Genomic DNA, 27,897 nt, shown 5'->3' with positions numbered 1-27,897 from the left:
GAGGTTGAATAAACTCGGATTGTTTTCACTGGAACGACGGAGGTGGAGGGGCGACATGATAGAGGTTTACAAAGTTATGAGCGGCATGGACAGAGTGGATAGTCAGAAGCTTTTTCCCAGGGTGGAAGAGTCAGTTACTAGAGGGCATAGGTTTAAGGTGCGAGGGGCAAAGTTTAGAGGGGATGTGCGAGGCAAGTTCTTTACACAGAGTGCCTTGAACTTGCTGCCAGGGGAGGTGGTGGAAGCAGGTACGATAGCAACGTTTAAGAGGCATCTTGACAAATACATGAATAGGATGGGAATAGAGGGATACGGTACCCGGAAGTGCAGACGGTTTTAGTTTAGGCAGGCATCAAGATCGGCGCAGGCTTGGAGGGCCGAATGGCCTGTTCCTGTGCTGTACTGTTCTTTGTTCGAATGTTACTCTCCACTTATCAGCCCAAGTCTGGATGTGGTCCAGGTCTTGCTGCATTTTGCCATAGGCTGCTTCAGTATCTGAGGAGACGAGCATGGTGCTGAACTTTGTGCAATCATCTGCGAGCATCCCCACTTCTGACCTTATGGTGGAAAGGTCAGCGATGAAGCAGCTGAAGATGGTTGGACCTATGACACTACCCTGAGGAATTCCTGCAGAAATGTCCTGGGACTGAGATGATTGACCTCCAACAACCACAACCATCTTCCTTTGTGCTGGGTATGACTGCAACCAGTAAGGAGTTTTCCTCCTGATTCCCACTGACTCTAGTTTTGCTAGGACACCTTGATCCCATACTCTTGTCAAATGCTCCCTTGATGTCAAGGGCAGTCACTCTCGCCTCACGTCTGGAGTTCAGCTCTTTTGTCCATGTTTGGACCAAGACTGTAATGGTGTCAGGAGCTGAGTGGCCCTAGTGGAACCCAAACTGAGCGTCAGTGAGCTGATTATTGCTGAGCAAGTGCTGTTTGATAGCACTGTCGACGACCCCGTCCATCACTTTGCTGATGATCGAGAGTAGACTGACAGGGCGGTAATTGGCTGGGTTGGATTTGTCCTGCTTTTTGTGCACAGGACATACCTGGGCAATTTTCCACATTGTCAGGTAGATGCCAGTGTTGTAGCTGTACTGGAACAGCTTCGCTTGGCATCTTTCTCTTGTGTTTTTAAAAAAAACTATTTTATCATCATCCCTTTGTTCTGTTCATTTTTAAATTTTCATTATTTTTAATACTCATTTTGGTGATGGGTTACGCTTGAAACATCAATGCTTAAGTTCTGTTCTTCCAGATGTTGGTAAATGAGTGGCTCAAATGAAAGATTATGTCCCTTATATAGCATTGTATAAGGAGTCACTAAGTTGATTTATTAAAGTATAAATTGCTTGTATTATTCATTTATTCCATCTTCACTCTGTGTTTACTTCTCTTTACACCATTTGTAACACCTCCTGTCCCATAGTTTCCAAGATCCCTATTTTGCTTTTTGCTAATCCTGGATGGGAAGATAGCTATAATTATTTCTCATTCACCTGTGGATAAAGTGTTTCTTGTGTGTTGGAGATGGCTGCTGTGCATCGTTTTGAGGCTGATTGTTGAGAGATCTAGTTTAATGTTTGTTTATTAAAAGTGGGGCATTTGTAGATAGCACAATGCGCAACTTGTCATTTATCATGGCATTCATTTTGTTATGGGTGAGATGTACTTGACCACTGAATTTAATATAAACAGTCTCTCATTGAAGCATGTCCCATCTCTTATTGAATTAAAGTGGAAAGAGAAAACTTGCATTTCTTTCACAGCCTTTGGTGTCCCAAAGTGCTTTACTGCCAATGAAATGCACTTTGGCGTGTAGTCACAATTGAAATGTAAGAAATGTCGCAACCATAATCTCGACGGCACAGCTCCCGTGCGGGGTGGCTGCCATTTTCTACACCTGCTACCGCTGCCGGTGGTGGGACAACGAAATCCAGCCCATGGCGTGTAAACGATGACCTGGACAGGTTGGACCAAATGGCCTGTTTCCATGTTGTAACTTCAATGTATTATCGATATATTCAACTATGAATGTGTTCACTTTAAAGGGACTGAATACAGCAGTAACTGAAATTGTGAATAGCAATATTGCTTTGCATTACAAATACTGCATATGAAATTAATGAGAAGTTTACTGCCTATTTAAATGTTCATGGGTTTCTCATAAATGGTTTAAAAAAAAATGCACTTTCTCAGACTTTTATATTACTATCATGTATAAAAGATTGTATTTGGCACAATGATATACCTCAGGTTTTAGATGACTTTGCACCATTCATGCTTTGCTAGTGCAGCTAAAGATGTCATCTAAAACATTTGAAATATTAAAACCTTGAAACAAACTCTTAACTTTAACTCTTAACTATCAGTTTTATATAATCTCCTGAAGAGTGATCACATCAGCATCATTTAAATATGAATTAATTCTGTTTCCTTCATGCCCAAATCATTGAATTTTTGAAAATAAGCCACTGTAGTGATTTTTTTCAATCAATTTAAAATTGTTAAAATTCAGACTGAATTTCACTTATTTAGATTCCTTTCATGCATTAAATATGATGTGTAATCTCCGGTAAGAGAAAGGAAAGATAATGACTGATGATGTAGTGCAAGTTCCATGCTGTTCAGAAGACAGTTTGTTAAAAGCTAACTATAGCCTTATGCTGAAATATATAATTGCCAGTTACTGTACATCTTCATTCTTGGTATTTTTTTTCCACTGTTATTTAAAGTCTTCCCTTTATTTGTTGCCATCTCTCTCTCTCTCTCGCTCTCTCTCTCTCTCTCTCTCTCTCTCTCTCTCTCTCTCTCTCTCTCTCTCATTATAATACTGATTGTTTCCTTTGATGAGTCCTCATTAACTGTACAAAAGAACTTCAGTGTGAAGACTGCACTTGTCAGAGTTGCCTTGTAATTTAATGGCAATAACTAGCGGGATATAGATTTACAAAACCAAGAACTTGTCACTATGATGAGGGTTTTATTTATGGGTGCGTTATACGTGTGACTTTTCTTTTTGCAGAAGGCTGACAAACTTCTGATTTTCCTACAGTTAACGGGTAAGTCCTTTTGAGAGCAGAGGTGGCTGAGAATTGATTTCTTTTTAAGTGCCAACCTTTAATCTAGTCAAAAAGCTATTCATGATCTTGGCTGCTAAATATTAAATCACTAGTTCATTCAGGAATTGGCAAATTTCAACTGATGTGTTAATTTTAAATTTAATGCACTTTTATTATTATATGCATAATCTATTCATTCTTTTAAACGTAACAATTTCCATATTTAGCTCCAAGTACAAATATATTGAAGGAGTCTCATTGAATTCAAAACTACAATTTCTGCTACCTTGAGCATCACTTTCAATTCTTTCATTCATTTTAACATCATGCTTTCAAAAAAGTAAGGGGGCATGTTTATTTAGGATGGGCTTCATGAGCTAAATTAAATTAACTTGGTGAAACTCCACTTTGCGCTATGCTTTGTTTTGGATCCCACCTATAGCTCCTATACAAAGTTCTTATTCCATGGTGCTTAATTTCTGTAGCTCAAGACACACTAGTGTCAGAGAGATACAACACTGAAACAGGCCCTTCGGCTCACTGAGTCTGTGCTGACCAACAGCCACCCACTTACACTAATCCTACATTAATCCCATATTCCCTACCACATCCCCACCATTCTCCTACCACCTACCTACGCTAGGGGCAATTTACAATAGCCAATTTAGCCATCAACCTGCAAGCTTTTGGCTGTGGGAGGAAACTGGAGCACCTGGCGGAAACCCACGCGGTCACAGGGAGAACTTGCAAACTCCGCACAGGCAGTACCCAGAACCGAACCCGGGTCGCTGGAGCTGTGAGGCTGCAGTAGTAACCATTGCGCCGCCCCTTATAAAAGTAAAGGAGCATTAAATACAGAGTTGAAAAGAAAACTGCAGTAAAAGCAACACATCATTAGGCCACTTTGAGTTAGCTCAACTCAAGAGTGGACGACTTGCACCACTAGAATTGGGCTGGGGAAATAAAGTCAGCACTGTTCTCCCTCCCGATCACTGTCCCGTCCCGTAAACGTTACTGCTCTCTACAATCAGACTAACTTGTTCAGAGTGACCAGCGGCTCAAGGTGCCAAAGGATCGCCAGCATTCACAGCTCAAAGAACATTAACGTTAAGTCACTTATTCAGGGGTGAAGATTCAAAAACACTCATTGGTTATCTTCCCCCTTCACCTCATTCCAACACAGTACTTTGAAGTAGTTCAGAAAACAGATGTGATATCGTATCTGGGACTGTTGAACCACTCAAGGATGGGAGACCATATCTGTAAGCACATGCCTCGCTTCAGGATGTGAACAGGACTGTCTGAACTGTGATGCATAATATGCAGTTTCAACCAGAGCCTTGTGGGAAGCCCAACTCATGCTTCAACACTGAACATTCCACTTTGCAGTGATAATTCAAAAACCACTACATGGAGACTAAGCAGACAACCACAGCAAACCATTCACATTGAATTTTAATTGCAATTCTTCTTTTGTGAATAACAAAGATAAATGATGTGATTTTGTTTTTAAAAAAGGGAGGATTTTGAGCATCTGATCCTTGGCAATTAGTTTGGGAGGGGAGTGACATCTGACTCTTAACAATTGAGTTCACATGCTGTGGTGTCTGATCCTTGGCAGTCACATTGGATGTAAGGGTAGTTCAGTAAAATTCAAGTGTGTATCCAGGGAATACATCCATCTGGCTGGGTGATGTAGGCAGATTCATACACTAATTTTATGTTAATTGGGTTGTGCAAATACTTGAATTCGGGGATTCTGAAATATGCAAAGCAAAATGAGTTTGAACACTATTTGTTGCACAAGCTAAGAGACATAATTCACATGCCTGGCATAATTTTCTGTGAACTTCAAAATTTGGTAAATCTCACTCTGTAAACTGCCTGGAGTTTGCACAGTTGGCTCTCCTAAAGGAACCTGATGAGGCAGAATTTGCTGTTACCTTTGGCCCCAAGAGGTATAATCTTATTAATGTTTTGTTCATGCAGTGAATTTATATCAATATTCTTTTGGGCCTCCTTATCTCGAGAGACAATGGATACGCGCCTGGAGGTGGTCAGTGGTTTGTGAAGCAGCGCCTGGAGTGGCTATAAAGGCCAATTCTGGAGTAACAGGCTCTTCCACAGGTGCTGCAGAGAAATTTGTTTGTTGGGGCTGTTGCACAGTTGGCTCTCCCCTTGCGCCTCTGTCTTTTTTCCTGCCAACTACTAAGTCTCTTCGACTCGCCACAGTTTAGCCCTGTCTTTATGGCTGCCCGCCAGCTCTGGCGAATGCTGGCAACTGACTCCCACGACTTGTGATCAATGTCACACGATTTCATGTCGCGTTTGCAGACGTCTTTATAACGGAGACATGGACGGCCGGTGGGTCTGATACCAGTGGCGAGCTCGCTGTACAATGTGTCTTTGGGGATCCTGCCATCTTCCATGCGGCTCACATGGCCAAGCCATCTCAAGCGCCGCTGACTCAGTAGTGTGTATAAGCTGGGGATGTTGGCCGCTTCAAGGACTTCTGTGTTGGAGATATAGTCCTGCCACCTGATGCCAAGTATTCTCCGAAGGCAGCGAAGATGGAATGAATTGAGACGTCGCTCTTGGCTGGCATACGTTGTCCAGGCCTCGCTGCCGTAGAGCAAGGTGCTGAGGACACAGGCCTGATACACTCGGACTTTTGTGTTCCGTGTCAGTGCGCCATTTTCCCACACTCTCTTGGCCAGTCTGAACATAGCAGTGGAAGCCTTACCCATGCGCTTGTTGATTTCTGCATCTAGAGACAGGTTACTGGTGATAGTTGAGCCTAGGTAGGTGAACTCTTGAACCACTTCCAGAGCGTGGTCGCCAATATTGATGGATGGAGCATTTCTGACATCCTGCCCCATGATGTTCGTTTTCTTGAGGCTGATGGTTAGGCCAAATTCATTGCAGGCAGACGCAAACCTGTCGATGAGACTCTGCAGGCATTCTTCAGTGTGAGATGTTAAAGCAGCATCGTCAGCAAAGAGGAGTTCTCTGATGAGGACTTTCCGTACTTTGGACTTCGCTCTTAGACGGGCAAGGTTGAACAACCTGCCCCCTGATCTTGTGTGGAGGAAAATTCCTTCTTCAGAGGATTTGAACGCATGTGAAAGCAGCAGGGAGAAGAAAATCCCAACAAGTGTGGGTGCGAGAACACAGCCCTGTTTCACACCACTCAGGATAGGAAAGGGCTCTGATGAGGAGCCACCATGTTGAATTGTGCCTTTCATATTGTCATGGAATGAGGTGATGATACTTAGTAGCTTTGGTGGACATCCGATCTTTTCTAGTAGTCTGAAGAGACCACGTCTGCTGACGAGGTCAAAGGCTTTGGTGAGATCAATGAAAGCAATGTAGAGGGGCATCTGTTGTTCACGGCATTTCTCCTGTATCTGACGAAGGGAGAACAGCATGTCAATAGTCGATCTCTCTGCACGAAAGCCACACTGTGCCTCAGGGTAGACGCGCTCGGCCAGCTTCTGGAGCCTGTTCAGAGCGACTCGAGCAAAGACTTTCCCCACTATGCTGAGCAGGGAGATTCCACGGTAGTTGTTGCAGTCACCGCGGTCACCTTTGTTTTTATAGAGGGTGATGATGTTGGCATCGCGCATGTCCTGGGGTACTGCTCCCTCGTCCCAGCACAGGCATAGCAGTTCATGTAGTGCTGAGAGTATAGCAGGCTTGGCACTCTTGATTATTTCAGGGGTAATGCTGTCCTTCCCAGGGGCTTTTCCGCTGGCTAGGGAATCAATGGCATCACTGAGTTCCGATTTGGTTGGCTGTATGTCCAGCTCATCCATGACTGGTAGAGGCTGGGCTGCATTGAGGGCAGTCTCAGTGACAGCATTCTCCCTGGAGTACAGTTCTAGGTAGTGCTCAACCCAGCGGTCCATCTGTTTGCGTTGGTCAGTGATTATGTCCCCCGATTTAGATTTGAGGGGGGTGATCTTCTTGATGGTTGGCCCAAGAGCTCTCTTCATGCCATCATACATTCCTCTGATGTTTCCGGTGTCTGAGGCCAGCTGAATATGACTGCATAGGTGTTGCCAGTAGTCGTTTGCGCAACGCCTAGCTGTTCTTTGTGCAGTACTTCTGGCTGCTTTAAGTGCTGCGGATGTTAAATCGCTGGGGGCTTTCTTGTAGTTCAAAAGTGCAATGCGCTTAGCGGCTATGACAGGTTCCAGCTCTTCATTATGAGATTGAAACCAGTCTGCATTTCTCTTCGCACTTTTTCCGTAGGTGGTCAAAGCTGACTCATAGATGGCGTCTCTGATGTGGGCCCACTTGGTCTCAGCATCCCCTGTGGGAGTGTTTTGAAGGGCTGTTACAAGTGAATTTAGAAATTTTTGTAACAGCTGTGGGTGAGAAATTCTGCTCGTGTTGATGCGCGGGTGGCCCTTCTGCTTGGAATGATGCAACTTCTTTGGTCTGAGTCTAACCTTGCTGCACACCAGGGAGTGGTCGGTGTCGCAGTCCGCACTGTGGAAGCTGCGTGTGATTTGAACACTGTTTAAGGCGGCTCGCCTTGTGACAATGAGGTCTAGCTGGTGCCAACGACGTGATCTTGGGTGCCTCCATGAAACCTGGTGACAGGGTTTAGTGTGAAAGAACGAGTTGGTGATGCAGAGGTTATGATAGGTACACAACTCAAGCAGTCTCTGCCCGTTCTCATTCATCCTTCCAACGCCATAGCGCCCAAGGCAGGAGGGCCATGAGTCATGGTCGGCCCCAACCCTGGCATTAAAGTCCCCCAGCAGGAATAGGTGTTCGGTGTTGGGGATGCTGCTAATGATGTTATGGAGTTGTTCATAGAACTGGTCTTTAGCTTCAGGTGCGGAACAGAGTGTTGGAGCATAGATGCTGAGTAGGTGTACTGGACCAGAGGTGGTGAGCAGTCGGATGGACAGTATGCGTTCCGAGCCATTTGAGGGAGGCTCTATCATGCTGAGCAAGGAGTTTCTGATGGCGAAGCCCACTCCATGCTGTCTTGGTTCTTCAGGATCCCTGCCCTGCCAGAAGAAGGTGTAATCTTGCTCTGCTAGAGAGCCACTCGCGGGGAGGCGAGTCTCCTGAAGTGCTGCAATGTCCACATTGAGTCTACTGAGCTCGTTGTTAATGATGGCGGTCTTCCGAGAATCGTTGATTTGTGTAAGGTCTTCCGACAGGCCAGGACACACAGTTCTGACGTTCCAGCTTGCAAAGCGAAGGGCTGGTACCTTCTTTATATCAATATAATATATTAAAATGTTGCATTTTTGTAGACTTCCAAACATTATAATTTTTAGGTCCATATTTTTAATGGCAACGCAAGCTTGTCAGGCCTCCTAACAGTAACACCTCAATTTTGCATCTCCCAGCTCCTAAACTATAGTGGTGTCTAAATTATGTCTTTGCACCTAACTGCAATTGTCCCATGCTTTCTAACCCAACTTTACCTGAAAATTATACATGGCCTTGACTCTCGATATGCAACACCACCTAACATTAGAGTCATAGCGTCCTACAGCATAGAAACGGGCCCTTCGGCCCACCGCGTCTATGCTGACCATAATGCCTATCTATACTAATCCCACCTGCCTGCATTAATTCCATATCCCTCTATGCCTTGCTCATTCAAGTACCTGTCCAGATGCCTCTTAAATGTTGCTACTGTTCCTGCCTCCACCACCTCCTCTGGCAGCTCATTCTTGACTGGTTAATGTATTAAAACTCATGAGTTAGTAAAACTGTCACTCTCCAGCCCATTGAAATCAATAGGTAATGTTATAGGAATGCCTATTTTTAACTTTCTCCAAAAGTGGTGCTGTAACCTCTTTCAGTCTGCTACAACATAGGTAAAAGATGTACTATTCCTTCTGACTAACTTTGAGCAAAACTATGTGCAAATCACCAGTATTTAAATTTTCTCGCCAATTATCTTTCCTCTCTCCCTCAATGTATTGAGTCCTTGCTGAGTTAAGGCTCCACAGGTACCAGGTGCTAAACAACTATCTTATCAGGGTGGTCATTATTCATGTCTGAGCCATGATGTGCGTTGGTTTGACCAAGTAGGGTGTTGCAGCCGTGCTTCATCCTGTCCACACTAGCATGCTTCCGGTAGGTGTTTGCTGTATGTTGATTTGGAAATGGGAACCCTGAATGGTTTCCTTCTCCGCCCTCCACTCCCAAACACAGGGCTGCAGAGTCTAATTGTGGCACCCATGTGTTACCCTTCCTGAAATCAGCTACTTCAACGTAAATAAATTTTATAGAAATGGTGGAAGAGAGAAATCTATCAATGATATATGTAGAGATTCGTTGGATTAACATTGTGTTTTATTCATTTTTTTTTTAAATCCTTTAATTGACTACTGTGTGTGTGTGTGTATTCAGCTCATCAGAGGAAGAAAAGCATTGTAACCAAGGTAGGATTTGAAGTAACAGTCTCTGTGCAAACAATGCAGGTACCCTCTTCGTCACCTCATCCAGTAAATTTGATTGAGAGCTGTGCCGACCATATTCATAATGGGTTGTTTAATTGTATCCAACGACCAAAGTTTGAGGTGTACAGCAAGTGTTGAGATCAGGATTGGTTACAAATATATCTTTCACTGTTGCGATTGACAGCTTGAAAGCATCAGGTGAAATTGAAAGCATGTTGTTCAAATGAAGTGGAAATCTGTAGGCTTTTAATTCATTCAAGGCTCATTCATAATTTATTGGCAGTTTAATATTTATCTTGATATTGTAAATTTTAAAATTGTTAACCTGGACATTTTGAACAATGTGAAACTGAAAATGCTCTCCAAGTGACCTGCCTGTGTAAGTGAACAATTATAGGCTAATTTTTAAGTGGTTAAAAATGGATGTTTATAACTAAGGGGCTTTTTAGGAATATTGTCAGGATGTGCACTCAGGATAAATGAGTTTAAACTGAGGATGACACATATATGTAGGTGTATTTTGCCTCTCATGAACAAGTAAGTGGATCTCTCTAGTGTGTATTGGTGGGGAGTAAGATGTAACAAAAATGAATCTCAGTCTGCTATCTCTCAGCATTAATGCACTGTAATAGTTTTCATTTTATAGTTTTACAAAAATAAAATCATATGCAAATAGAATTAATATTCAGGTGACCTGATGTGGTTGGGGGTAATTCTGTTGCATGGGGGCCTGGAATAATAAGGTTGAAAAATGGGACCTTGCGAACATTTACCCTGCAGAGTAAACAGGAACTCCATTAGCTAGCACAAAAAGAAATGATGACAGGTACTTTTAAGGATAAATTGCCTGACTGAAAGCACTCTTGCATTAAATATAAGCTGTATCTATTCTTCATACCACACTTGGCATAAAACTTCCTGGTAGGAGGGATTGTTGACCTAAAATGGCTGACTGCACAACCTCATCTTTGCTTGTGAATGTCCAAGGCAACTAAACTAATTTTTATCTTCGTCTACTCCACCCAAATTTTTTCAATTTAAAAAGTGAACCCATTCTTTCAAAATTGAGAAGCTGCTGGGGAAAGGTTCTTTACTTATGTCTATCCTTAAAAAAAGAATCATCTTTATTTCTTCAATTCTTTGTCCGTTCTCTTATCTTCTGCCTTTTCAGGTTCATGGACTTTCTTTGTGATTTTCTTCAATTTACATTTTTTTTTCTTGTATCTAGTTTTGTTGGCCACTGAGTAGGTATATTTTTTTAATCTTTTTTATGATTAGTTTGAATCTTTTTTCGGTAACTTGTATCCTTGTTGCACTATGTAAATTTAATACTGCTTCTTGAATTTTTTAAGTCTTTTCTTATGTAACATGTGTAATAAAATATTGCTAATTTTGTTTTATATAAAATTGATTTGTTTCCAGTAAAAGTAATTGTTTCAAGTTAATCACTCATTTTTCTTTGTATTAGATTTATTTATTTATGTACCTACCGTGATAATTATACTCATGTTAATTATTATGAATTGTTATGGCCATTATGAACATACTTAAGTTTTGATGCTGTAAGTATCGATCATTTAAGTTGCTCATAATTCTGTTCTGTTTTCATGCAATTATAGCTTTGTTTTTGACCTTCCCTTGCAGCCAAATCCATCAAATAAACTAGCAATAATTCATATTTTGGGTCTGTTGTCCAATTTGTTCACCACATTGGATATCAGTCACCATGACGATGAGCCAGAAGGCACTGAAGCAAAGAAAAAACCCACCTTGCAAGGACCCAACCCTGTAAGTACTACCAGTGGTACTAACATGGGATTCTCATGACTTGATCTTAGTCTTTTTAGAAATACAATGCTGTTTATGTAGCCAGTGACATATTTATGGGGGATTTGCTGTTTTATAAATTTAACTTGAAGTTCAAAAACATCGATTAAAGGTAATATTTTGTCTACAGGTTGTCGTGGTCCTCCAACAGGTCTTCCAACTCATACAGAAAGTGTTGTCTAAATGGCTGAATGATGCTCAGGTTGTTGAGGTAAGGTAGATTGTTAAGAAACATTAGATTCGGTAAAATACATTTAGTTCTGTGACTTGTTGAGTTCATTTTTGAATTAAATTTGTCTTCCATTTTAGGAAAGTGAAATCAATTGGGGAACTGATTAATGTGCTCAGGGAATATGATTGTAATATTGCAAGGGTATCTTGCAATTAGTAACCTTCAGTGCAAGGGTAGCGTGTTTACATACCATTTTAGATCTCTGACAGGCTGCACCATAAATTGGTGTAATGTAGGTTTGAATGATTCATGGTCATGCTTGTCACTAGCAATAATAAGAATTTACATTTATATAGCACTGTTGACATAAAAAAACACCCAAGTCACTTCAAAGGCATAATCAGATTAAAAATAGATGCCAAGACAAAGGAAATATATGAAAGGGTAACCAAAAGCTTGGTCAAAGAGGTGAGTTTTAAGGAGGTCATTGAAGGAGGAGAGAGAAGTGGAGATTCAGAGAAGTTGGAGGGAATTCCAGAGCCTGGGTCCTAGACAGCTTGAGGCACACCTGTCAATGCTGGGATGAGGGGGAGGCACAAAAGGCCATGGGTAGAGGAACACAATTCGAGGGGTTGTACAACTGGAGGAGGCCACAGAGATGGGGCCACCTTTGTGACCAAGCATTTGAACACCCATCCTGATGCCTCTTTCTTTGGCTAAACAGCAGACATGCCAACTCTCGCAATCTCCCAACAGGGCTCAGAAACTCTGGGATTTGCTATATGCCGTTGCTGAAGGATCAGAGATGAGGCTGGCAGCAAAGACTGGAAGGTACCAGTGGCTGAAACTGAGCAAGTTGGAGGTCCAAGGAAAAGAGAGCGAGTGTGGGCCAGCAGCTGCTGCTAGTGGTGAGAGAGACCTCAGCAGTAGTTCTTGAAGTTGGGGGTGGCTGGTGGTGCTGTAGGCTGGTGTCTAGTCGTGGCATGAAGTAACAAGCTGTTCATGGATTCTTCAGCTGTCTAGGACAGGAAGGCGCTGGACTCTGAGCATAGTCACATGAACAGTTTGCTGGGTCCAGCCAGGCAGTGCAAGGGGCCTCAGTTGGCCTCATTGTCCAATGAGCTATGGCGAGGAATAGTCAGACAGTTTCTGCTCCTGAATTGCTGTCTAATGATCTCTGCCAGGAGGTGCATACAGGTATGGGTTTGTATGTGTGTTCATATTGGGTGAAAACAAGATTGTGCTCATCTCTGATGCCCTTCATGGTTGTATACCTGATTGAAGAGTTGAGATATCAGCTGAACTGTTACCCCAGCAAGAGGCAGTGCCTGGAATTGTTTGGGGGTGGGGAGGGAGAACAGGAAAAAGGGAATTGGATAAATACTTGAAGGGACAAAGTTTACAGGGCTATGAGGAAAGAAAAGGGGAGTGTGACTAATAGAATACCTTTGCCAAAGTGTCGGCATGGGCACAACAGGCTGAATGGTCGACTTCTATTCTGTTCCATTCTGCTGTGGTGGGAGGGTGGATCCTTCTTTGATACGTGCTGTGATAACATTTAAACTTTAAAAGAAAATTTTCTCAAGCACTTTCAAATGCACTAATATCATTTTTGTAACCTCAGCGCTGTTATAGATCAAATAAGCCATTAATGAGGTTTATAAACCAGCTGTCAATCTATATTAGTTTATGTTTGGGGAAAATAGTAACTTATGATTTTTGTACCAAATCTCTTGTTTTATGAGACAACGGGGTTGGCATTACTGAAGAAGCCATTTTTTTTCTGATTTCACCTTTTAAGTGTGGTGTGATGTTTTTCTGTTAATGCTATATAAATGCAAGCTGATTTTTTTTGTTAATTACTCACCTAGTTAGTGAGGCAAACTGTTCTCTTGTGGAAAGATAGTGTGCTAAAGTGATCCGGTTTTCACATAAGAGCTGAAATTAAATCATTGTTGGTCACCCTAGATGTCTTTCATGCAGTTAGTTAATTTTAGAGCAGTTCTGACAGATGTCTAATTGTAAAGTGTTCAGTCAGTCAACTGTGGAAGAAACGGGGAAGCAGGAATCCACATTAGTGGAAAAAGTAAATTGCCAAATTTGCTGCTGCCAAAAATTAGATTTTCCATATATGGTATAAAAATTCAAAAAACAACTATCTCTTCAGTCAGGACGGTAATTGGCTATTCTTATTTACTTACATCACATGCTATTGGCACAAAGTGGGCGTGCACTTAAGTATATTGCCACAGAGAGTAGTGGTGAATGGATGTTTTTCTGAACTGAAGAGATGTAAGATGGGTTAGGGCTGAGACCATTGTTTTTCTCACAGATATGCACTCTGGACTTGAGAGTCGGCATATCATATAAAATTTGCAGACGACACAAAAATAAACATGGTTAAGAGTAAAGAAGATTGTAAACAGCTTTAAATGGAACATAGATTAATAACTTGTAGATAGTAGCCAGATGAACCATAGGTGATACATTTTAGGAGAAAGAATAAAGAGAGGACATATACACTAAATGGTAAAATGTTCAAAGAGGTCGTGGGACGGAGAGTTAGGGGGATAACTCTCCATTGGTTGGTGAATTGTTAATGAGAGGACATAAGTTTAAGATCAGCACCAAGAGAATGAAGGGAGAGGTTAGGATACTTTTTTTTCGCACAGGAGATTATTAAAAATGCCTCTTTGTTTTAAAGGCAAGTGGATAAATATTTGAAAAAGAACAATTCAAGTGGGTATGGAGAAAGGGCAGGGGAATGGTACCAAGTGGCTAATGCAGAGAGTTGACACAGGCAAGAAGGGCCTATTAGTCTCCTTCTTTGTTGTAAAATTCTTTAATTCTGTTAAGAGTCATAGAGAGATACAGTACTGAAACAGGCCCTTTGGCCCACTGAGTCTGTGCCGACCAGCAACCACCCAGTTATACTAATCCTATATTAATCCCATATTCCCTACCACATCCCAACCATTCTCCTACCACCTACCTATACTAGGGGCAATTTACAATGGCCAATTTACCTATCAACCTGCAAGTATTTGACCTGAGCACCCGGCGGAAACCCACGCGGTCACAAGGAGAACTTGCAGACTGCGCACAGGCAGTACCCAGAACCGAACCCGGGTCGCTGGAGCTGTGAGGCTGCGGTGCTAGCCACTGTGCCGCCCTGTTATGAGGACTCGCTCTCATTTCACCACATTGAGCTATTCCAGTTTCACCCAAGCAATCTACTGAGGCCATTTCATAGAAACAAGATGTTTCTCTGCCATATTTGTGGACAGATCAAAGGGTGCGAACCCATACCAGCAGCAGAAGTCTTGATGGTGGATCTCTAGCCCATTGTCTTAGGCAGTGTACCTTGGTGTACAAGGCAAGGCATTTTAAATGGGGGGGGGGGAGGGGAGAAGAGGAGAAATCGTAAGAAAAGCCTCCCCTCGAAAATGAAGTCATACGTTATCAAAGCTGTCAGTGTTAACTCTTGAGTACGAGAGATCTACATTTGACTCTGATGAATAAAAAAAAACTTGGAACTTATTTGAGCTTCTGTACTGTGATAATTGAGATTTGATTTCTTTTTCTTTCAAGGCTGTTTGTGCAATTTTTGAAAAGTCTGTGAAGACTCTTCTAGATGATTTTGCTCCTATGATTCCGCAGCTTTCAGAAATGCTGGGTCAGATGTACAGTACCATCCCACAGGCATCTGCATTGGAACTAACGCGACAGGTAGAATCCATGCACGTTATTTAAAATAAAGTTCTTCCATTGAGCCATCTTCGTGATCTTTGATCGTTGTTATTCGTGTTCTGCAGTGGGAGGAAAATCTGTTTCTTTAAAAATGTTTTTAAAACACAATTTTACATTCTTATTGGATTTCTGATGGGGTACAGACTGCCAAACTTATCCTGGCCATATAAAGTACTTGTGAAATGACAGCATAAAATCATGAAATAACTAACCAATATGTGGATTAAAACTACTCGGCAAAGCTTCAATCTCTGATCTGTGATGATTTGCAACTGGGCAGTCGTAGTTATTTTAAGATTTGGTCTCTGTCCTGAACTAGGGAGAGGGAAAAGTCAATCAAAGTTCCCACACCTAATCACCATTCAGTGGCCTGTTGGAAACTGCATCTATGCAATTTGGGCGAGCACAGAATCAGGTTCAAGCATGATGTTCCCACTGTCTAAATTCATAGGGAGAAAGGCCACTTAAGAGAGACATTGGATTGCCAGTGCCCTATAAAGCTATACCTCACATGAGCAGCATTTTCAGGAAAGGATGCCAGAAAACCTGAAAGATGATTTATTGATACCAGTTTTTCGATTGTACTATTAAGTCCTAACTGGGTTCACAGGGTTATCTATTCAATACAGATTTTGCATCTAGCATGCCTCCGAAAGATGGTACACTTCAGTTACCTTTTGCACCTCAAATTTCAAACACAACTCAAAAGCTAGAATTTTACTGCCACGCCGTGGGTCCCGCCTCCAGAACCAAATATAGGTTCCCAGCCTGCGCGCACTACTATTGGGACCGCAAAGAGGATTTTACAGGCGACGGCCAATTAAGAATTAAGAAGACACCAGCGGGACCGCCATCCCATTAAGGATGGCAGCCTGCCTGTCCGAGCTGCTAGCTTGATCAGAGGGCCAGCACCCTCAGCAGCGGCACCGATAGAGGTGACCACTGCTGAGATTGCAAGGGGAAGGAGAGGGACCCTCCATACTAAGGCGTTCTCGGAGGGCCGGGAAGAAATTCTCATGTAGGCCCTGTCAGTTGGAAGGGTGAACCCATTGGTGGTGCGGAGGCAGCCATTGCCCCAGGGGGCACCTGCATGGGCCATCGAGCATCCAAAAAAGGAAGCCCCCACCCTGCTGGAAGCCACTAGGGGGCCACCTCCATGTACCTGACTGTCTCCCCACACAGCGGGGTAGCCATTCCAACACCAGTAAAATCCTGGTGGGGGAATAAAATTACTGTTAATCAGTTAATTATTAGGCTGAGGGGGGGGGCCTGATTGAGGTATACAAAATTATGAGGGGCATAGATAGGGTAGATAGGAAGAAACCTACTCCCTTAGTGGAGGTGCCAATAACCAGGGGGCATAGATTTAAGGTAAGGGGCAGGAGGTTTAGAAAGGATTTGAGGAAAAAAAATTTTACCCAGTGGGTGGTTGTAATCTGGAACACACTGCATGAAGAGGTGGTAGAGGCAGGAACCCTCACAACATTTAAGAAGCATCTAGATGAGCACTTGAAACGCCATAGCATACAAGGCTACGGGCCAAGTGCTGGAAAATGGGATTAGAATAGATAGGTGCTTGATGGCCAGCAAGGATAAGATGGGCCGAAGGGCCTGTTTCTGTGCTGTATAGCTCTATGATTCTGTGACTCTTAATTGGCAGGCAGCCGAGCTGCTGCCACCCCGACCTTTCAAAATAGTCCATCTCCAGCGGGCTGGTAAAATCCCTGCCAAAGTTACCAAAGGGCAAAAAGTCATGATTGGCTGCAATATCACTGCCTGCTGTTGAACTCAAAGATCCCATTATCTGAATATGAACTGACCAAAAGCCCCTTCCATTTACTAAACAGGGAAGAAAAACTACCAAGCATCACCAAGCTAAATAATTAAATTGCTTGAAGATTGTTCTCTACTTCCTCCAGTAGCTGTATTCATTTTTCAACCAGCTAGGTATATCGATCTATAGATTACATTTATACATGTACAGAAAAAAAGAGTGAAGCGAGCCTGCAGATCTCTTTCAATGTGAGTGGGTGCTTTGTGGTGCAGTTAGGTTTTGGAAACTCCTGCTGCATTTATACCATGCATGAATATATTAGTTAATAAATCATTAAAAGCTCACAGTGGATTGTGACCAGTCGGAGAGCAAATAAAGTTTTGGGTTGTATTTCTTGGAAAATACAATATATGAACACTATACTTGGATTTTGAACACTAAGACTAGGAACAGTATACTTAGTCTTTAGTATGGTGCACTTAAGAGTATTGTCTCCAGTTTTACTCCCCACATATAGAGCTACTTAAACACTGGAGAAGGTATAGAGGGAGTGTCTCATTTTAGTTTTCTGGGTAGGCTTTTTTTCCAGAGGGTATACTTAAAAGGGGAGGTTTTTAAAATGCTAAATGGATTAGATTCCGCCCTGCTGCTTTGGTTATTTGATGGGTAGGGATGGTAGGTCTATAGGGTGTATGTATATATTCATTGGCAAAAGGCCAGTTTAACCAGTTAGTAACTGGAAATATCCTCCTCTCAGGAACACATCTGACTCCCTTTTGAAGGGGTACAATGAACCAATATGCATCACTTGCTTCAATAATCTGTTCCACAGGCATTGACTTTTAGGTGTGAGTAAGTATTTGCAGAAAGTTAGTGCCCGTGGAACAGATTATTGAAGCATGTGATGTGTATGGTTTCATTGCAGCCCTTCAAAAGAGAGACAGATGTGTTCCTGAGAGAGGAGGATATTTTCAGTTATTGAGGGTTGTCTGGTATTAGAAGGATTCATGAGTTACTGTGGTTTTCTAGTACTGTACTTGATTATCTAATGTCATGAAGACCCCACCTGCAACGAATGAGGCATATTAATTTTGTCATATGAACATTGATTTTAAACTGTTGCTGGAGTGAAGAGATGACTTGTTTAAAGAAATCAGCAGTGGCTGGAAAACATTTGCGTACTAAGAAACAGTACCTGGAGACAAGAGAACGGCTCCCTGATCCAATTAACCCAAATGGATTTTGATCACCAGACATTGAATGTGTAAGAAAGCCAGCATTCCAGGGTGTCAGCTAAGATGGAGAATCCACAAACGCAGGAGTTTGTTTAAAAAAAAAACTAGTCACATGACTAACCTGCTGGCCAAAGTTTTTGGTTTTGAACTGCTTATAGGACAGTTTGGGACAGATTGCAACTGGACTTGGAAGAATAGTGTCTCTCCTGGCTAGCTAGGTCCCTCACAAATCTCCGGATCCACTGAAGTCACTTAAACCTCGAGAAAAGACTCCTGTATCGAAACAAGTTTTAAAGCGTGCACTGTGCCCCAACGAAACAGCAAGACTTAACAGCAATCAGAGACTCTACATAGAACTCAAAGGACCATAAATAAATCCCAGTTATTGCATCAAACTTTTCCCTTTTATTCTTTCTACTTTTCTGCCTCTATCTGCGTGTGTTTATCGCATATGCATGCTAGCCTGGTCGCGTCGCATATTCATAGTCGTTAACCGAATTAGAGTTTAAGGTTAATAAACTTCCACCTTTCTTGTTTAAATCTAAGAAAATCTGTCTGGTTGATTTCTTTGCCTTACAATTGGAGAGCAGTGAACAAGGATTCACTGAGGGGAGCTAAAAACAGTGTTTTTAAAATTAAACCCTGTTACGGTTAAACCAGGCAAAGGCTGAGAGGGAACCCCTAGACCCCTTCTCACCTGGTCATAACACTAACGTAGAGATGAATTTCTGAGAGATTTTCCTAAATTGGCCACAATGTGGTTGGGGGTGTGGTGCAAGAGAAAGAGGAGGAATGGAAATTTCCTTGTATTGCTAATTTCACTCAGCCATTTTGCACCCTATGAAATTGCGATGAAAGATTCATATTACTGCAAAAAGGACATAATTGAAAACTATTGATGTGCATTTCAAATGTTCAATAGACGTCTATTTAATCAAAACTAAGTTACGCTTCTCAAAAATGGTTGCTGACGTAACTTAATCTACTTAAAATTTTTTAGTACAGTTTCTTCAAAACGTAACTATATATGCACAACATTATAACAACATTACAAAAAAAAGTGCTTATTTTTCCAAGGAATGAAGCAACGTTTCTGCAGAAAGTTGCATTGTGCTCCTGCCATTTACCTCCTATCAGCTGGGTGAATTACTGGAGAAAAAACTGTCCTCGTGCAGCTAATGTTGCAGCATCACACTGATCTTGAGGAGTAGGGCTGTTGCAAGTTTAGGGACTTATCGTAGATATTCTGTTGTATAGAAGCATCAGCCACCCCATAAGAGAGCCGAGGATCTTGTGTTTAGGGGGTGTGCCCATACCGCCCACTTCCTAGCTATATGATTGTGAATTCAGGAGTGTAACATTAGAATCTCCTTGTGATGTGAACCAGAAATTCTCATTTATTCTCCTTTTTAATCTCTTTGAAGGTGGACTGAGATACAAATCATTTAAACAACTGTCAATAAACCTATAGATCAACTGTTCTGAAGGGATTCACTCAACAACAACAACTGTTGTATTTATATAGCACTTTTGACGTAGTAAAACATCACAAGCTGTTTCACAGGAGTATTATCAAAAAAAAAGGAACGGTGGAGGGTCTTGGAGATAGAATTTCAGAGTTAGGGCCCAGGCAAATGATGGAATGATTAAAAACGGGTATGCAAGGGGCTAGAATTAGAGAAGTGCTGAGATGTCGGAGGGTTGTAGGGCTGGAGGAGGTTACAGTGGTGTGGAGAGGTATGGCAGTGTATCCACATGATGCACTTTGCTTTTAAATGTTAGATTTTTAAAACAACTTTTTTCTGTTCCAATGCTTTCTGTGGAAAAATGTTCCAAAAATAATCCAAAATGTTACAAGATTCCTTGGATTCACTTTCTCTGTGGAATATGCTGGTGGCTGATTAAAATTGTCATGCTTTTACAAAACCCACTTGAAGTCCAGGTTAAACAATGTAAGTATCTGGAAAATGAACACATTCTATTGATATAATCCATCCTATGCTAACCCCAGATGGCATAATGAGCTTGAATTGCTCCAGATTGATATTCACAAAGTCCCTTCTCCACTGTAGTGGCTGCAGCGCTCTTTCACTTTTAGGTTGGTGATAGTTCTCATGGAATTTGCCTTTCTTTGATTCTCATTTTTTATTTTGGTAATGTTGCTCTACCTCTGTAAATTTATTTGGGTTGTTGTCTTTTTCAGCTGGTGCACATATTTGCCAATGATACAACTCACTTTGTCCCAGTAAAGGCTCTGTTCCTTCTTGTTACTTCTGTGACCCTCTCCATTTTTCAACAAGGTAGGTGACCATACTTGTAAATGTAGATCATTTGCGAATCCTAATGTGTACTGCGAAATTAATTTTGTGGTTGTGTGTGAAACATAGTGATCAAGCTAGTGGTTTTCCATTATGGGTTTCCTGGTTCCTATGATATTCAGTGAGTTTTGTGCAGCCCTGTCTTCCTGTCAGAGTCAAAGAAATAAAAACTCTCAATATCTAATTAGCGATGAAACGTGACCTTTTATTATCTGCATCGAATGTATAAATGTATGGCTGCTGGAAAACCACCTGTGTTAACCATGCGCGATAACCCTAATTTGTGCCTTGGATCTCTAACAATCTTTGCTGCTAGACAGTGAAATGTGGATAAGAGAGTGATTTACACACTCAGCAGTTTTCCAATGTGATGAATTGGTAATTTATTTATGTGCACATGTGCATGGAGAGGAAGGTTGAAATGTGAAAAAGCAAGCAGCTTCGAGGGTCAGTCGCTCTATGGTATGATTGTCCATCCCTGTTGCGCCATTTGCACAAGTTGTGAAGCAAGCTGCCTTCGAGTGAAAAATTAAGTTTATTCCCTTTTTTTAGAAAAAACAAATGGAATGAGGTGAACATTAAAAGTTGAAAGGATATTTGGAACTATGGGGTGAAAATGGAAGAAAATAGCCTGGAAAGAGAACAGATGAAAGGTTATTAAGTGTAAGGAAAACAGCTGATTTACAAATCGAGTAGAGTTTCCGCTTTGGGTGCAATCAGCAAACCAGACACAAAATGCACTCCTAAGTGCGCTGGTTTTCCAAAGTGAAGTCATCAAGTTTCTGCTCAAACTGATTTGCATAATCGCAAATGTGAAATCTTCCATGAGCCATTGTAATTGAGTGACATTTTAGAAATACTTTTTCCCTCCCTTTGCTTAAAAAAATCCGTTAATATATTTAAGAGCAGTAACCTGGTGCCGTTTTATTAATACAGCTGAAAATGGTGTATCATAAAAAATGAGCATTTTTGATAAGGGTCTAATCCATGCTGCCAGGAGTCAATCTGTGAGGATTTAACCCCTTACAATAGGATCGGATGTGACAAAAGTTCTGTTGTGAAGCTACTTAGAGACAGAGTCAGAACAAGTATATTGTTTTACTCAAGCTAAAGCAATAAACTAATACTTCCCGTATTAGTCCTGGGCAGGGAACGCACATCTTTTCTTGCAGCTTTTGGTCTTCAGTCTTCTCTTCTTTTCTCTTTGTCGTCTTGTTTCTGGTTCTCTCCACTGTATGGACTCGATCGGGAAGGGCTGGTTTATCTTGTTTCTTATAGAATTAACCCCTCCCAGTGTCCAGTCATGCTTATCCCTTTGGTGATCCGCCAGATCATCATTCATCATCTCAGTATCAGTACATTCCTTCTGTCACTTATCTCTAGCAGCCCCTGAACATTCTGTGTTTTCAGACTACATATGCAGTTAAAGTCTGCAAGGTTTTTTGTCTGATGCACATGGTTTGAAGCTTGGCATTACTTCCGGTAATTCCTATACCTTGACATTAGTTTATAGTATGTCCTACTTATACATTTTATCCTAATAAACTAAGAAGTTTTATAGGGCACCTTTAATTTCCTACATCCAGCACCTGTGCATAACCTAATTTTAAATAACTGAAAATGGCTTTTAAGAAATCTATGCAGAATCATTTACTGTTTCATTGGTGTATTCCAGTCAGTTTCATAGTAAATTAAATATTTTTTAATATTTAAAAAGTTTTAAAAGATGGGTACTAGTGCTTTTGCACCTTTAAACGCTTAATTTGTATGGCCTCTCAAAAGACCTACAAATGGGTGCAATTGGCAGAAACTTGCCGTGCTCATTAATTAGATCTGAGGGCCTGACTAGTTTTGTGGGTGGGTCCAGCTTCTAACGCAATATTTTTAAAACCAGGGCAAAAGATTGCAGAAATTCAATTTCTGCTGGGCATAATCTACGCTTGAAATTCCACAACTTTTACGCTGGTTTGGCCAATTTTTAGGTGAATTAGGCTGAAGTAGTGCAACCTAGCGGAAGCCCTACCTCCGAATATTTAGGAGTTCTTTTAGTCTAATTGGCATTTCATGGTTTATTTAACTTGTACAATATAAATATTCAAATTAGATGATATATGTAATATGTTGGAAATTTGACTCGTTATTAAGCTTGAAATGGTTAGTTTCTTTTTGTTTTTAAAAAAAAAATAGCACTTTTTATAAATAAAGTAAATGATTAGAAAGAATGAATCTTTTGTTTCTGTTTCCTTACACTTTTATTAAAGGCTTTGCCAATTGCATTATTTCAGATCTTTTAAGATCATTTCCATTGTTGACTGAAATCACTGAAACACCCTGGTTACAAAGTAATTAAGTTTTTCTCTGTTGCTTTTATAATATATCTTTGGCTTGATTTCTCAATGCAGTTTTTTTAGAAACATAGGGTGGAATTTTTGCAGCCCTTTGGGGATGGGGTGAGAGGTGGGAAGGCTGGCAAAATGGCACAGGAAGGCATTGGTTGCGGGAGAGGGGTGGGTATGGTGGGGATATGCCATTTGCCAGCGGTTGGAAAGTTAGCAGATCGGCCGTCAACTGGGAGGCCGATGGAGCTACTTAAGTGGCTAATTAACGGCCATATCCCACCTCCAGAAGCATTTTGTCCTCTTCGGGAAGAGGGTGGGGTGGTTCCTGCCGCCATCTGGTGAGACCACCCAGTGAAACCTAGTGACCTCCCAGCAGCCTCTTGGGGTGGGTTGGGGCCTCATTTTTAACCACTACATGGCCCATGGAGGCCCCACCCCGGCCCAGCAGCAATGGCCGTCCTCATGGCAATGGCACTGCTGGCTTGCCTGGCCCCAGCATTCCCCATACTAACTCACTTCTCTTCAAGGGCGCACAGCCATTTGAAGTATCCTCTCCCTGCAGCTGTAGTCTTAGCGATGGCCATGGCTAGCAATAGCATTGCTGAGCTGCCAGTCCTCTGGGCCAGCAGCTAATGAGGGCAGACTGCCATCTTAAATTGGACAGCTATTATGGCAGCCATAGCCACAATTAGCTGCCACTAGCAATGCGGGGTCAATACCTCCCTTCAGCCCCGCCGGCAGGCCTTCTGCCATCCCAATAAAATTCAGCCCATAGAAACTCCTTGGTGGAAAATGACCCACGGTTCACCTTCCTGGCTGTGTTATGATTAATGTTTTTACGATTCTAAGAGGAACTAGATAATGTAGACCATGCCAAACTGGAGTTATTGACCAATTGTGATAATCAATCTTGTATCAATTAATCTATAACATACCCAGAAATGAGGCAAGGTAAACCTGCCACTGGTGAAAAGCATTGAGAACCACAGCTCCAAAATTTCCTGTTCCTCCCTTGTATGCTGCACTTGCCATTTTTAATGACTAAAAATACTATGATACTGTACAAACTCAATGTTTTCTGCTTCCGCTATCTCACAAGGGAGCTTGTTCCATACATTTACTGCCCTATCACTCAAATAATGTTTCCACAGATTAGTTTTGAATTTACCCTTTTCAAGCGCAGGTCCTCTGGTTCTGAACAAAATGAAACAGTTTGCTATGGTCTGTTATCTAATCCCTCTTGGAATGAGAGAAACTTTATTATCACCTCTCCACCATCTCGTTTCCATTGAGATGCTCAAGTTATGCTATCTGTGTTAATAAGCCTATCCCTCCATCCTACAATTATTTCTGGTTGCTCCATTCTGTATTCTCTCATTAGCTACAATATCCTTTTTGTACTGTGGCATCCAGAATTGTAGATAATATTTGAAGTGCGGGTGTACCAATGATTTATGAAAGTGGCAGGATTGCCCCACTGTTTGTGCTCAATATTAACTGTGTAATGCATCCCAATATCTGATTTGTATTGTTCACTGCCACTGAGCAATGTTGCAATATTTTCCAATTTATTGTCAATCAGGAACCGTGAGTCTCCTTCATTTTCCATACATTTTTTTTTCCATTTAAGTGAAAGAACCTTCCTGTATTATCTCCATCTGATGTATCTTTCTGCATTGAATTTTATTTGCCACCTGACCGCCCAATTCCCAAGTACGTTCAAACTCTCCTGTAGCTTATCCTGTTCAGGTTGGCAGTTTAGGTTCCTCATTAGCTTTGTATCGTTTTCAAATTTAAACATTGTGTTTGTGACCTCTAGCTCCAAATCATTTAAGAAGAAACTAAACAAAAGCAGTTTCAAAACAGGGCCCTGTGGGCCCCACTGGGCTTACTGAAATCCAAATACACCACATCCACTGCCTTATCTTTTTCAAGCTCCTTTGCCACACCCTCAAAGAAAGTCAGTAAATTAGATTGGCAGTGTGCATGAGAGATGTGACTATAACTGCTGCTGTAATGGTATCTAAAAATTGTATTGAGCTGCCAGTTTTAGCATGTTCCACACCAGTTCCTGTTGATGCCATCAACACCTAACGTTTAACGTTTTTTGTTGGTCTTTTTAAACATTGAAAAGCTTTTTGGTTTTCACCGCTTTTCTACGGAATCGGTTTTTTTTGTCTGCTTCCTGAAATTCTGTTTTTCCTGTTTTTTTTTAAACAAAGGAAAGGCAAAAGCAGCACTTCAGTGTTTTACCTACTCTGGTGACCATTTCAGATGAGAGAGTTCAATCCAAAAGCAAGGCAAAATCAAAAGTGGCTCCCAGAAGAAGGGTTATATACATAGGTAGGCAGGAATGATTCCGAGGCTATTGTCCACATGTATAGGTAGACAAGGTTGGTTCTACGGTGTAGGTGGGCACCCGGTTCGAAGGATCATTTACACGTGAACACCTGCATTTGATAGAATCTTTCTGGATTTTATTGGTTCCCAATTATGTGTAACTGTTCCATTTATAAAGAGAGTATGAATGTGACAAATTTTATAAATCTGTGCTCAGTTCTCAATGATGAGGTTAGTTTATATATTACTAAATCTTAAATATTTCTAAGATGGTGTGATGTACTGAATATATTTTGTAAATGATAGGAGATTGAGAGCTTTTCCCATATTGGTTCAGTCAGTAAAAGAATAAAGGATTATTAGCCCCACATGCAGATGTGTGTCCAAAGCCAGAAAATATATACAACAAAAACAGAAAATCTTAGAGACTAATACAGGTCAAGCAGCATCTGTTGAGAGAATACAAGCCATCACATCTTTCCTCAAAATCTCTGTATACAACTTCTAATGGTGATCAGCCATTGCTAAACTGAAGGATCAACAGACATTCTTTGTGCCGAAGAACTAGATGTTGTTTTATTGAATCCAAACAGAATGTTGTCTTGGGCATGAATGTAGAAACAAAGTAGATATTATGTTTCAAGAGAAAAAGTTTACACTTGTATTGTAAAAAGCAGAAATGTGGAGACATTTATTTTGGAAGTTCATGTAAAATTATTTTATAAACTGGTATGTACCTATTCTGGTGGGCTTTTTACCCAAGAACTCTGTAGAAAATGATGGATTTGTTTCGAGTTTGTTCACTCAAGTAAGTCCAGTACATTGGAGTAAAATGAAGAATTCTGGTGCACTGAACGATTAGTAAAGCTGCATTGGCAGTTATTTTAAGTCCATTATCATTAGCTAGTTTTGCTTGACTGTTACAGCCATTCATACACATCTGTCATTTAAATGGCTGCTGTTCAAGTTCTGGCCTTGAATGATGTTTAACAGATAGAATGAATGAGGTAAAAAGCAGTGGGTGTAATGGGTCTACTGAAATTTACATTAGTAAATGACTGCAAACTAGATTGTCAGCATACCTCACAGACTATTGTATTTGTACATTAGGGTAGTGAATAAACAGCATAATTAATAATAAAAAAATCACTGTGGAGTTGTGGCATTGGTAGAAAATAAGCCTGTTATTTAAAGGATACTTACAGCAGGACATCTTTGCGATTTTGATCAATAGAATTGTCTTTGAACTGATGTTGCATGGATGCCCTCCGCTCATGCCCTTTCTAAGGTAACCTTGCCCATGAGATCCACCTCCTACTCTTTCTCAACTCTGGTCAAATGAAACTGCTGACAACCCAACTTCCCTTCCTGGCCTCCAGGATAGCTGATAATGTAAATGGTTTCTTCTCCGGTACTATCCCTTTCCCCGCTCTTTCAAATCTGCTGTCATTACCCCGCTGAGCAAAAACCCTCTCCTTGACTCCTCTGTCTTTGCAATCTACCACCCAATCTCCAACCTCTCTTTCCTCTTAAGTCCTCGCACTTGTTGCCTCCCAAATCCATATTCATTTTCCTGCAACTCCATATTTGAACCTTTCCGATCATATTTATGCCCTTACTACAGTGCTGAAATAGCACAAATCAATGTTGAAATTAACATCCTGTGACAATGACTATGATCATGGTGACTATCCCTCATCATGCTTCTCGCCTGTCCTGCAGTCTTTGATACCGTTGACCACATCATCCTCCTCCCCTGCATCTCTGTTGTGCAGCTGAGTGGGACTGCCTTCACCTGGTCCCAATCTTGCCTATCCTCTTGTAACCAGAGAATCTCCTACAACGGCTTCTCTTTCCATCTCTGTCCCGCTCCTGTTTTCCATCTGCCCCTCGACCATATCATCTGAAGACAAGACGTCACGTTCCAAATGTACACTGTTGATGCCCAGCTCTACCTCACCACTACCTCTCTCAACCTCACCACAGCCTCTATGTTTTCAGGCATCCAGTCCTGGATGAACCACAGTCTTCTCCAGGTAAACGTTGGGAAGGTCGTCCTCATATCCTTCCTTCGCAAAGAGTAGCTACTTTCACCTATGTAACGTCATCCATCTCCTCCCTGCACCATTGGTGGCAAAACCTTCAACCTTGACCTTGCTCTGTAAAGCTCCCTTAATAAAGCCATTCACCCTTCCCTTTTTTTTAAAAGAAATGTTTTTGCAAAAGTCCAGTCAGTCATCCTTACTAACCTTTACTCACGATTCAGTATCTGTTTCCTTGTCTACTTCCATTTATGAAGTGCTTAAAAGCATTTCTTATAAACTCGCTATATAAATGCAAGTTGTTATTTGGTGCAGAGATGTGGAGCTTGTAGCTGCTTGAGTTACTAGTTTAAAAAATATAATCTTTTGAATGTAATTTTTTGTTGCTAAGTAACTGTTGCCATGGTAATGGTGTGCCATCACTGGAAATTGTCTTGAATCTGAACACTTTGCTCAGCTATTCAGAGGATTCTGTGGCAACTGAATATGCATTATTTTCAAAAAATTAAGCATTAGAATACTGGCATGAAAAAGCACACATGAATGCTTTTGCATCACAAAGGGAAATAAAATTCACTATCAAAACAGATCTGAT

At 41.4% G+C, this 27,897-nt stretch overlaps 1 protein-coding gene across 4 annotated transcripts in view; it reads left to right on the top strand.

The window, feature by feature from the left end:
* ipo13b (importin 13b) overlaps window positions 1-27,897 on the top strand; it is a 200,659-nt gene that overhangs the window by 143,711 nt on the left and 29,051 nt on the right. For 3 of the 4 annotated variants that reach the window (XM_068037110.1, XM_068037109.1, XM_068037111.1), the window contains 4 exons: window positions 11,150-11,293; window positions 11,463-11,543; window positions 15,096-15,233; window positions 20,467-20,563. In XM_068037110.1, the coding sequence (XP_067893211.1) occupies window positions 11,150-11,293; window positions 11,463-11,543; window positions 15,096-15,233; window positions 20,467-20,563 (460 nt within the window). The remainder of the gene's footprint in view (window positions 1-11,149; window positions 11,294-11,462; window positions 11,544-15,095; window positions 15,234-20,466; window positions 20,564-27,897) is intronic. The other variant, XM_068037112.1, reaches the window with a different exon arrangement.

The sequence above is a fragment of the Heterodontus francisci genome, chromosome 8 (genome assembly GCF_036365525.1).
Source record: "Heterodontus francisci isolate sHetFra1 chromosome 8, sHetFra1.hap1, whole genome shotgun sequence".
Lineage (NCBI taxonomy): Eukaryota > Metazoa > Chordata > Chondrichthyes > Heterodontiformes > Heterodontidae > Heterodontus > Heterodontus francisci.
This window is presented reverse-complemented; position numbering and strand designations above follow the sequence as displayed.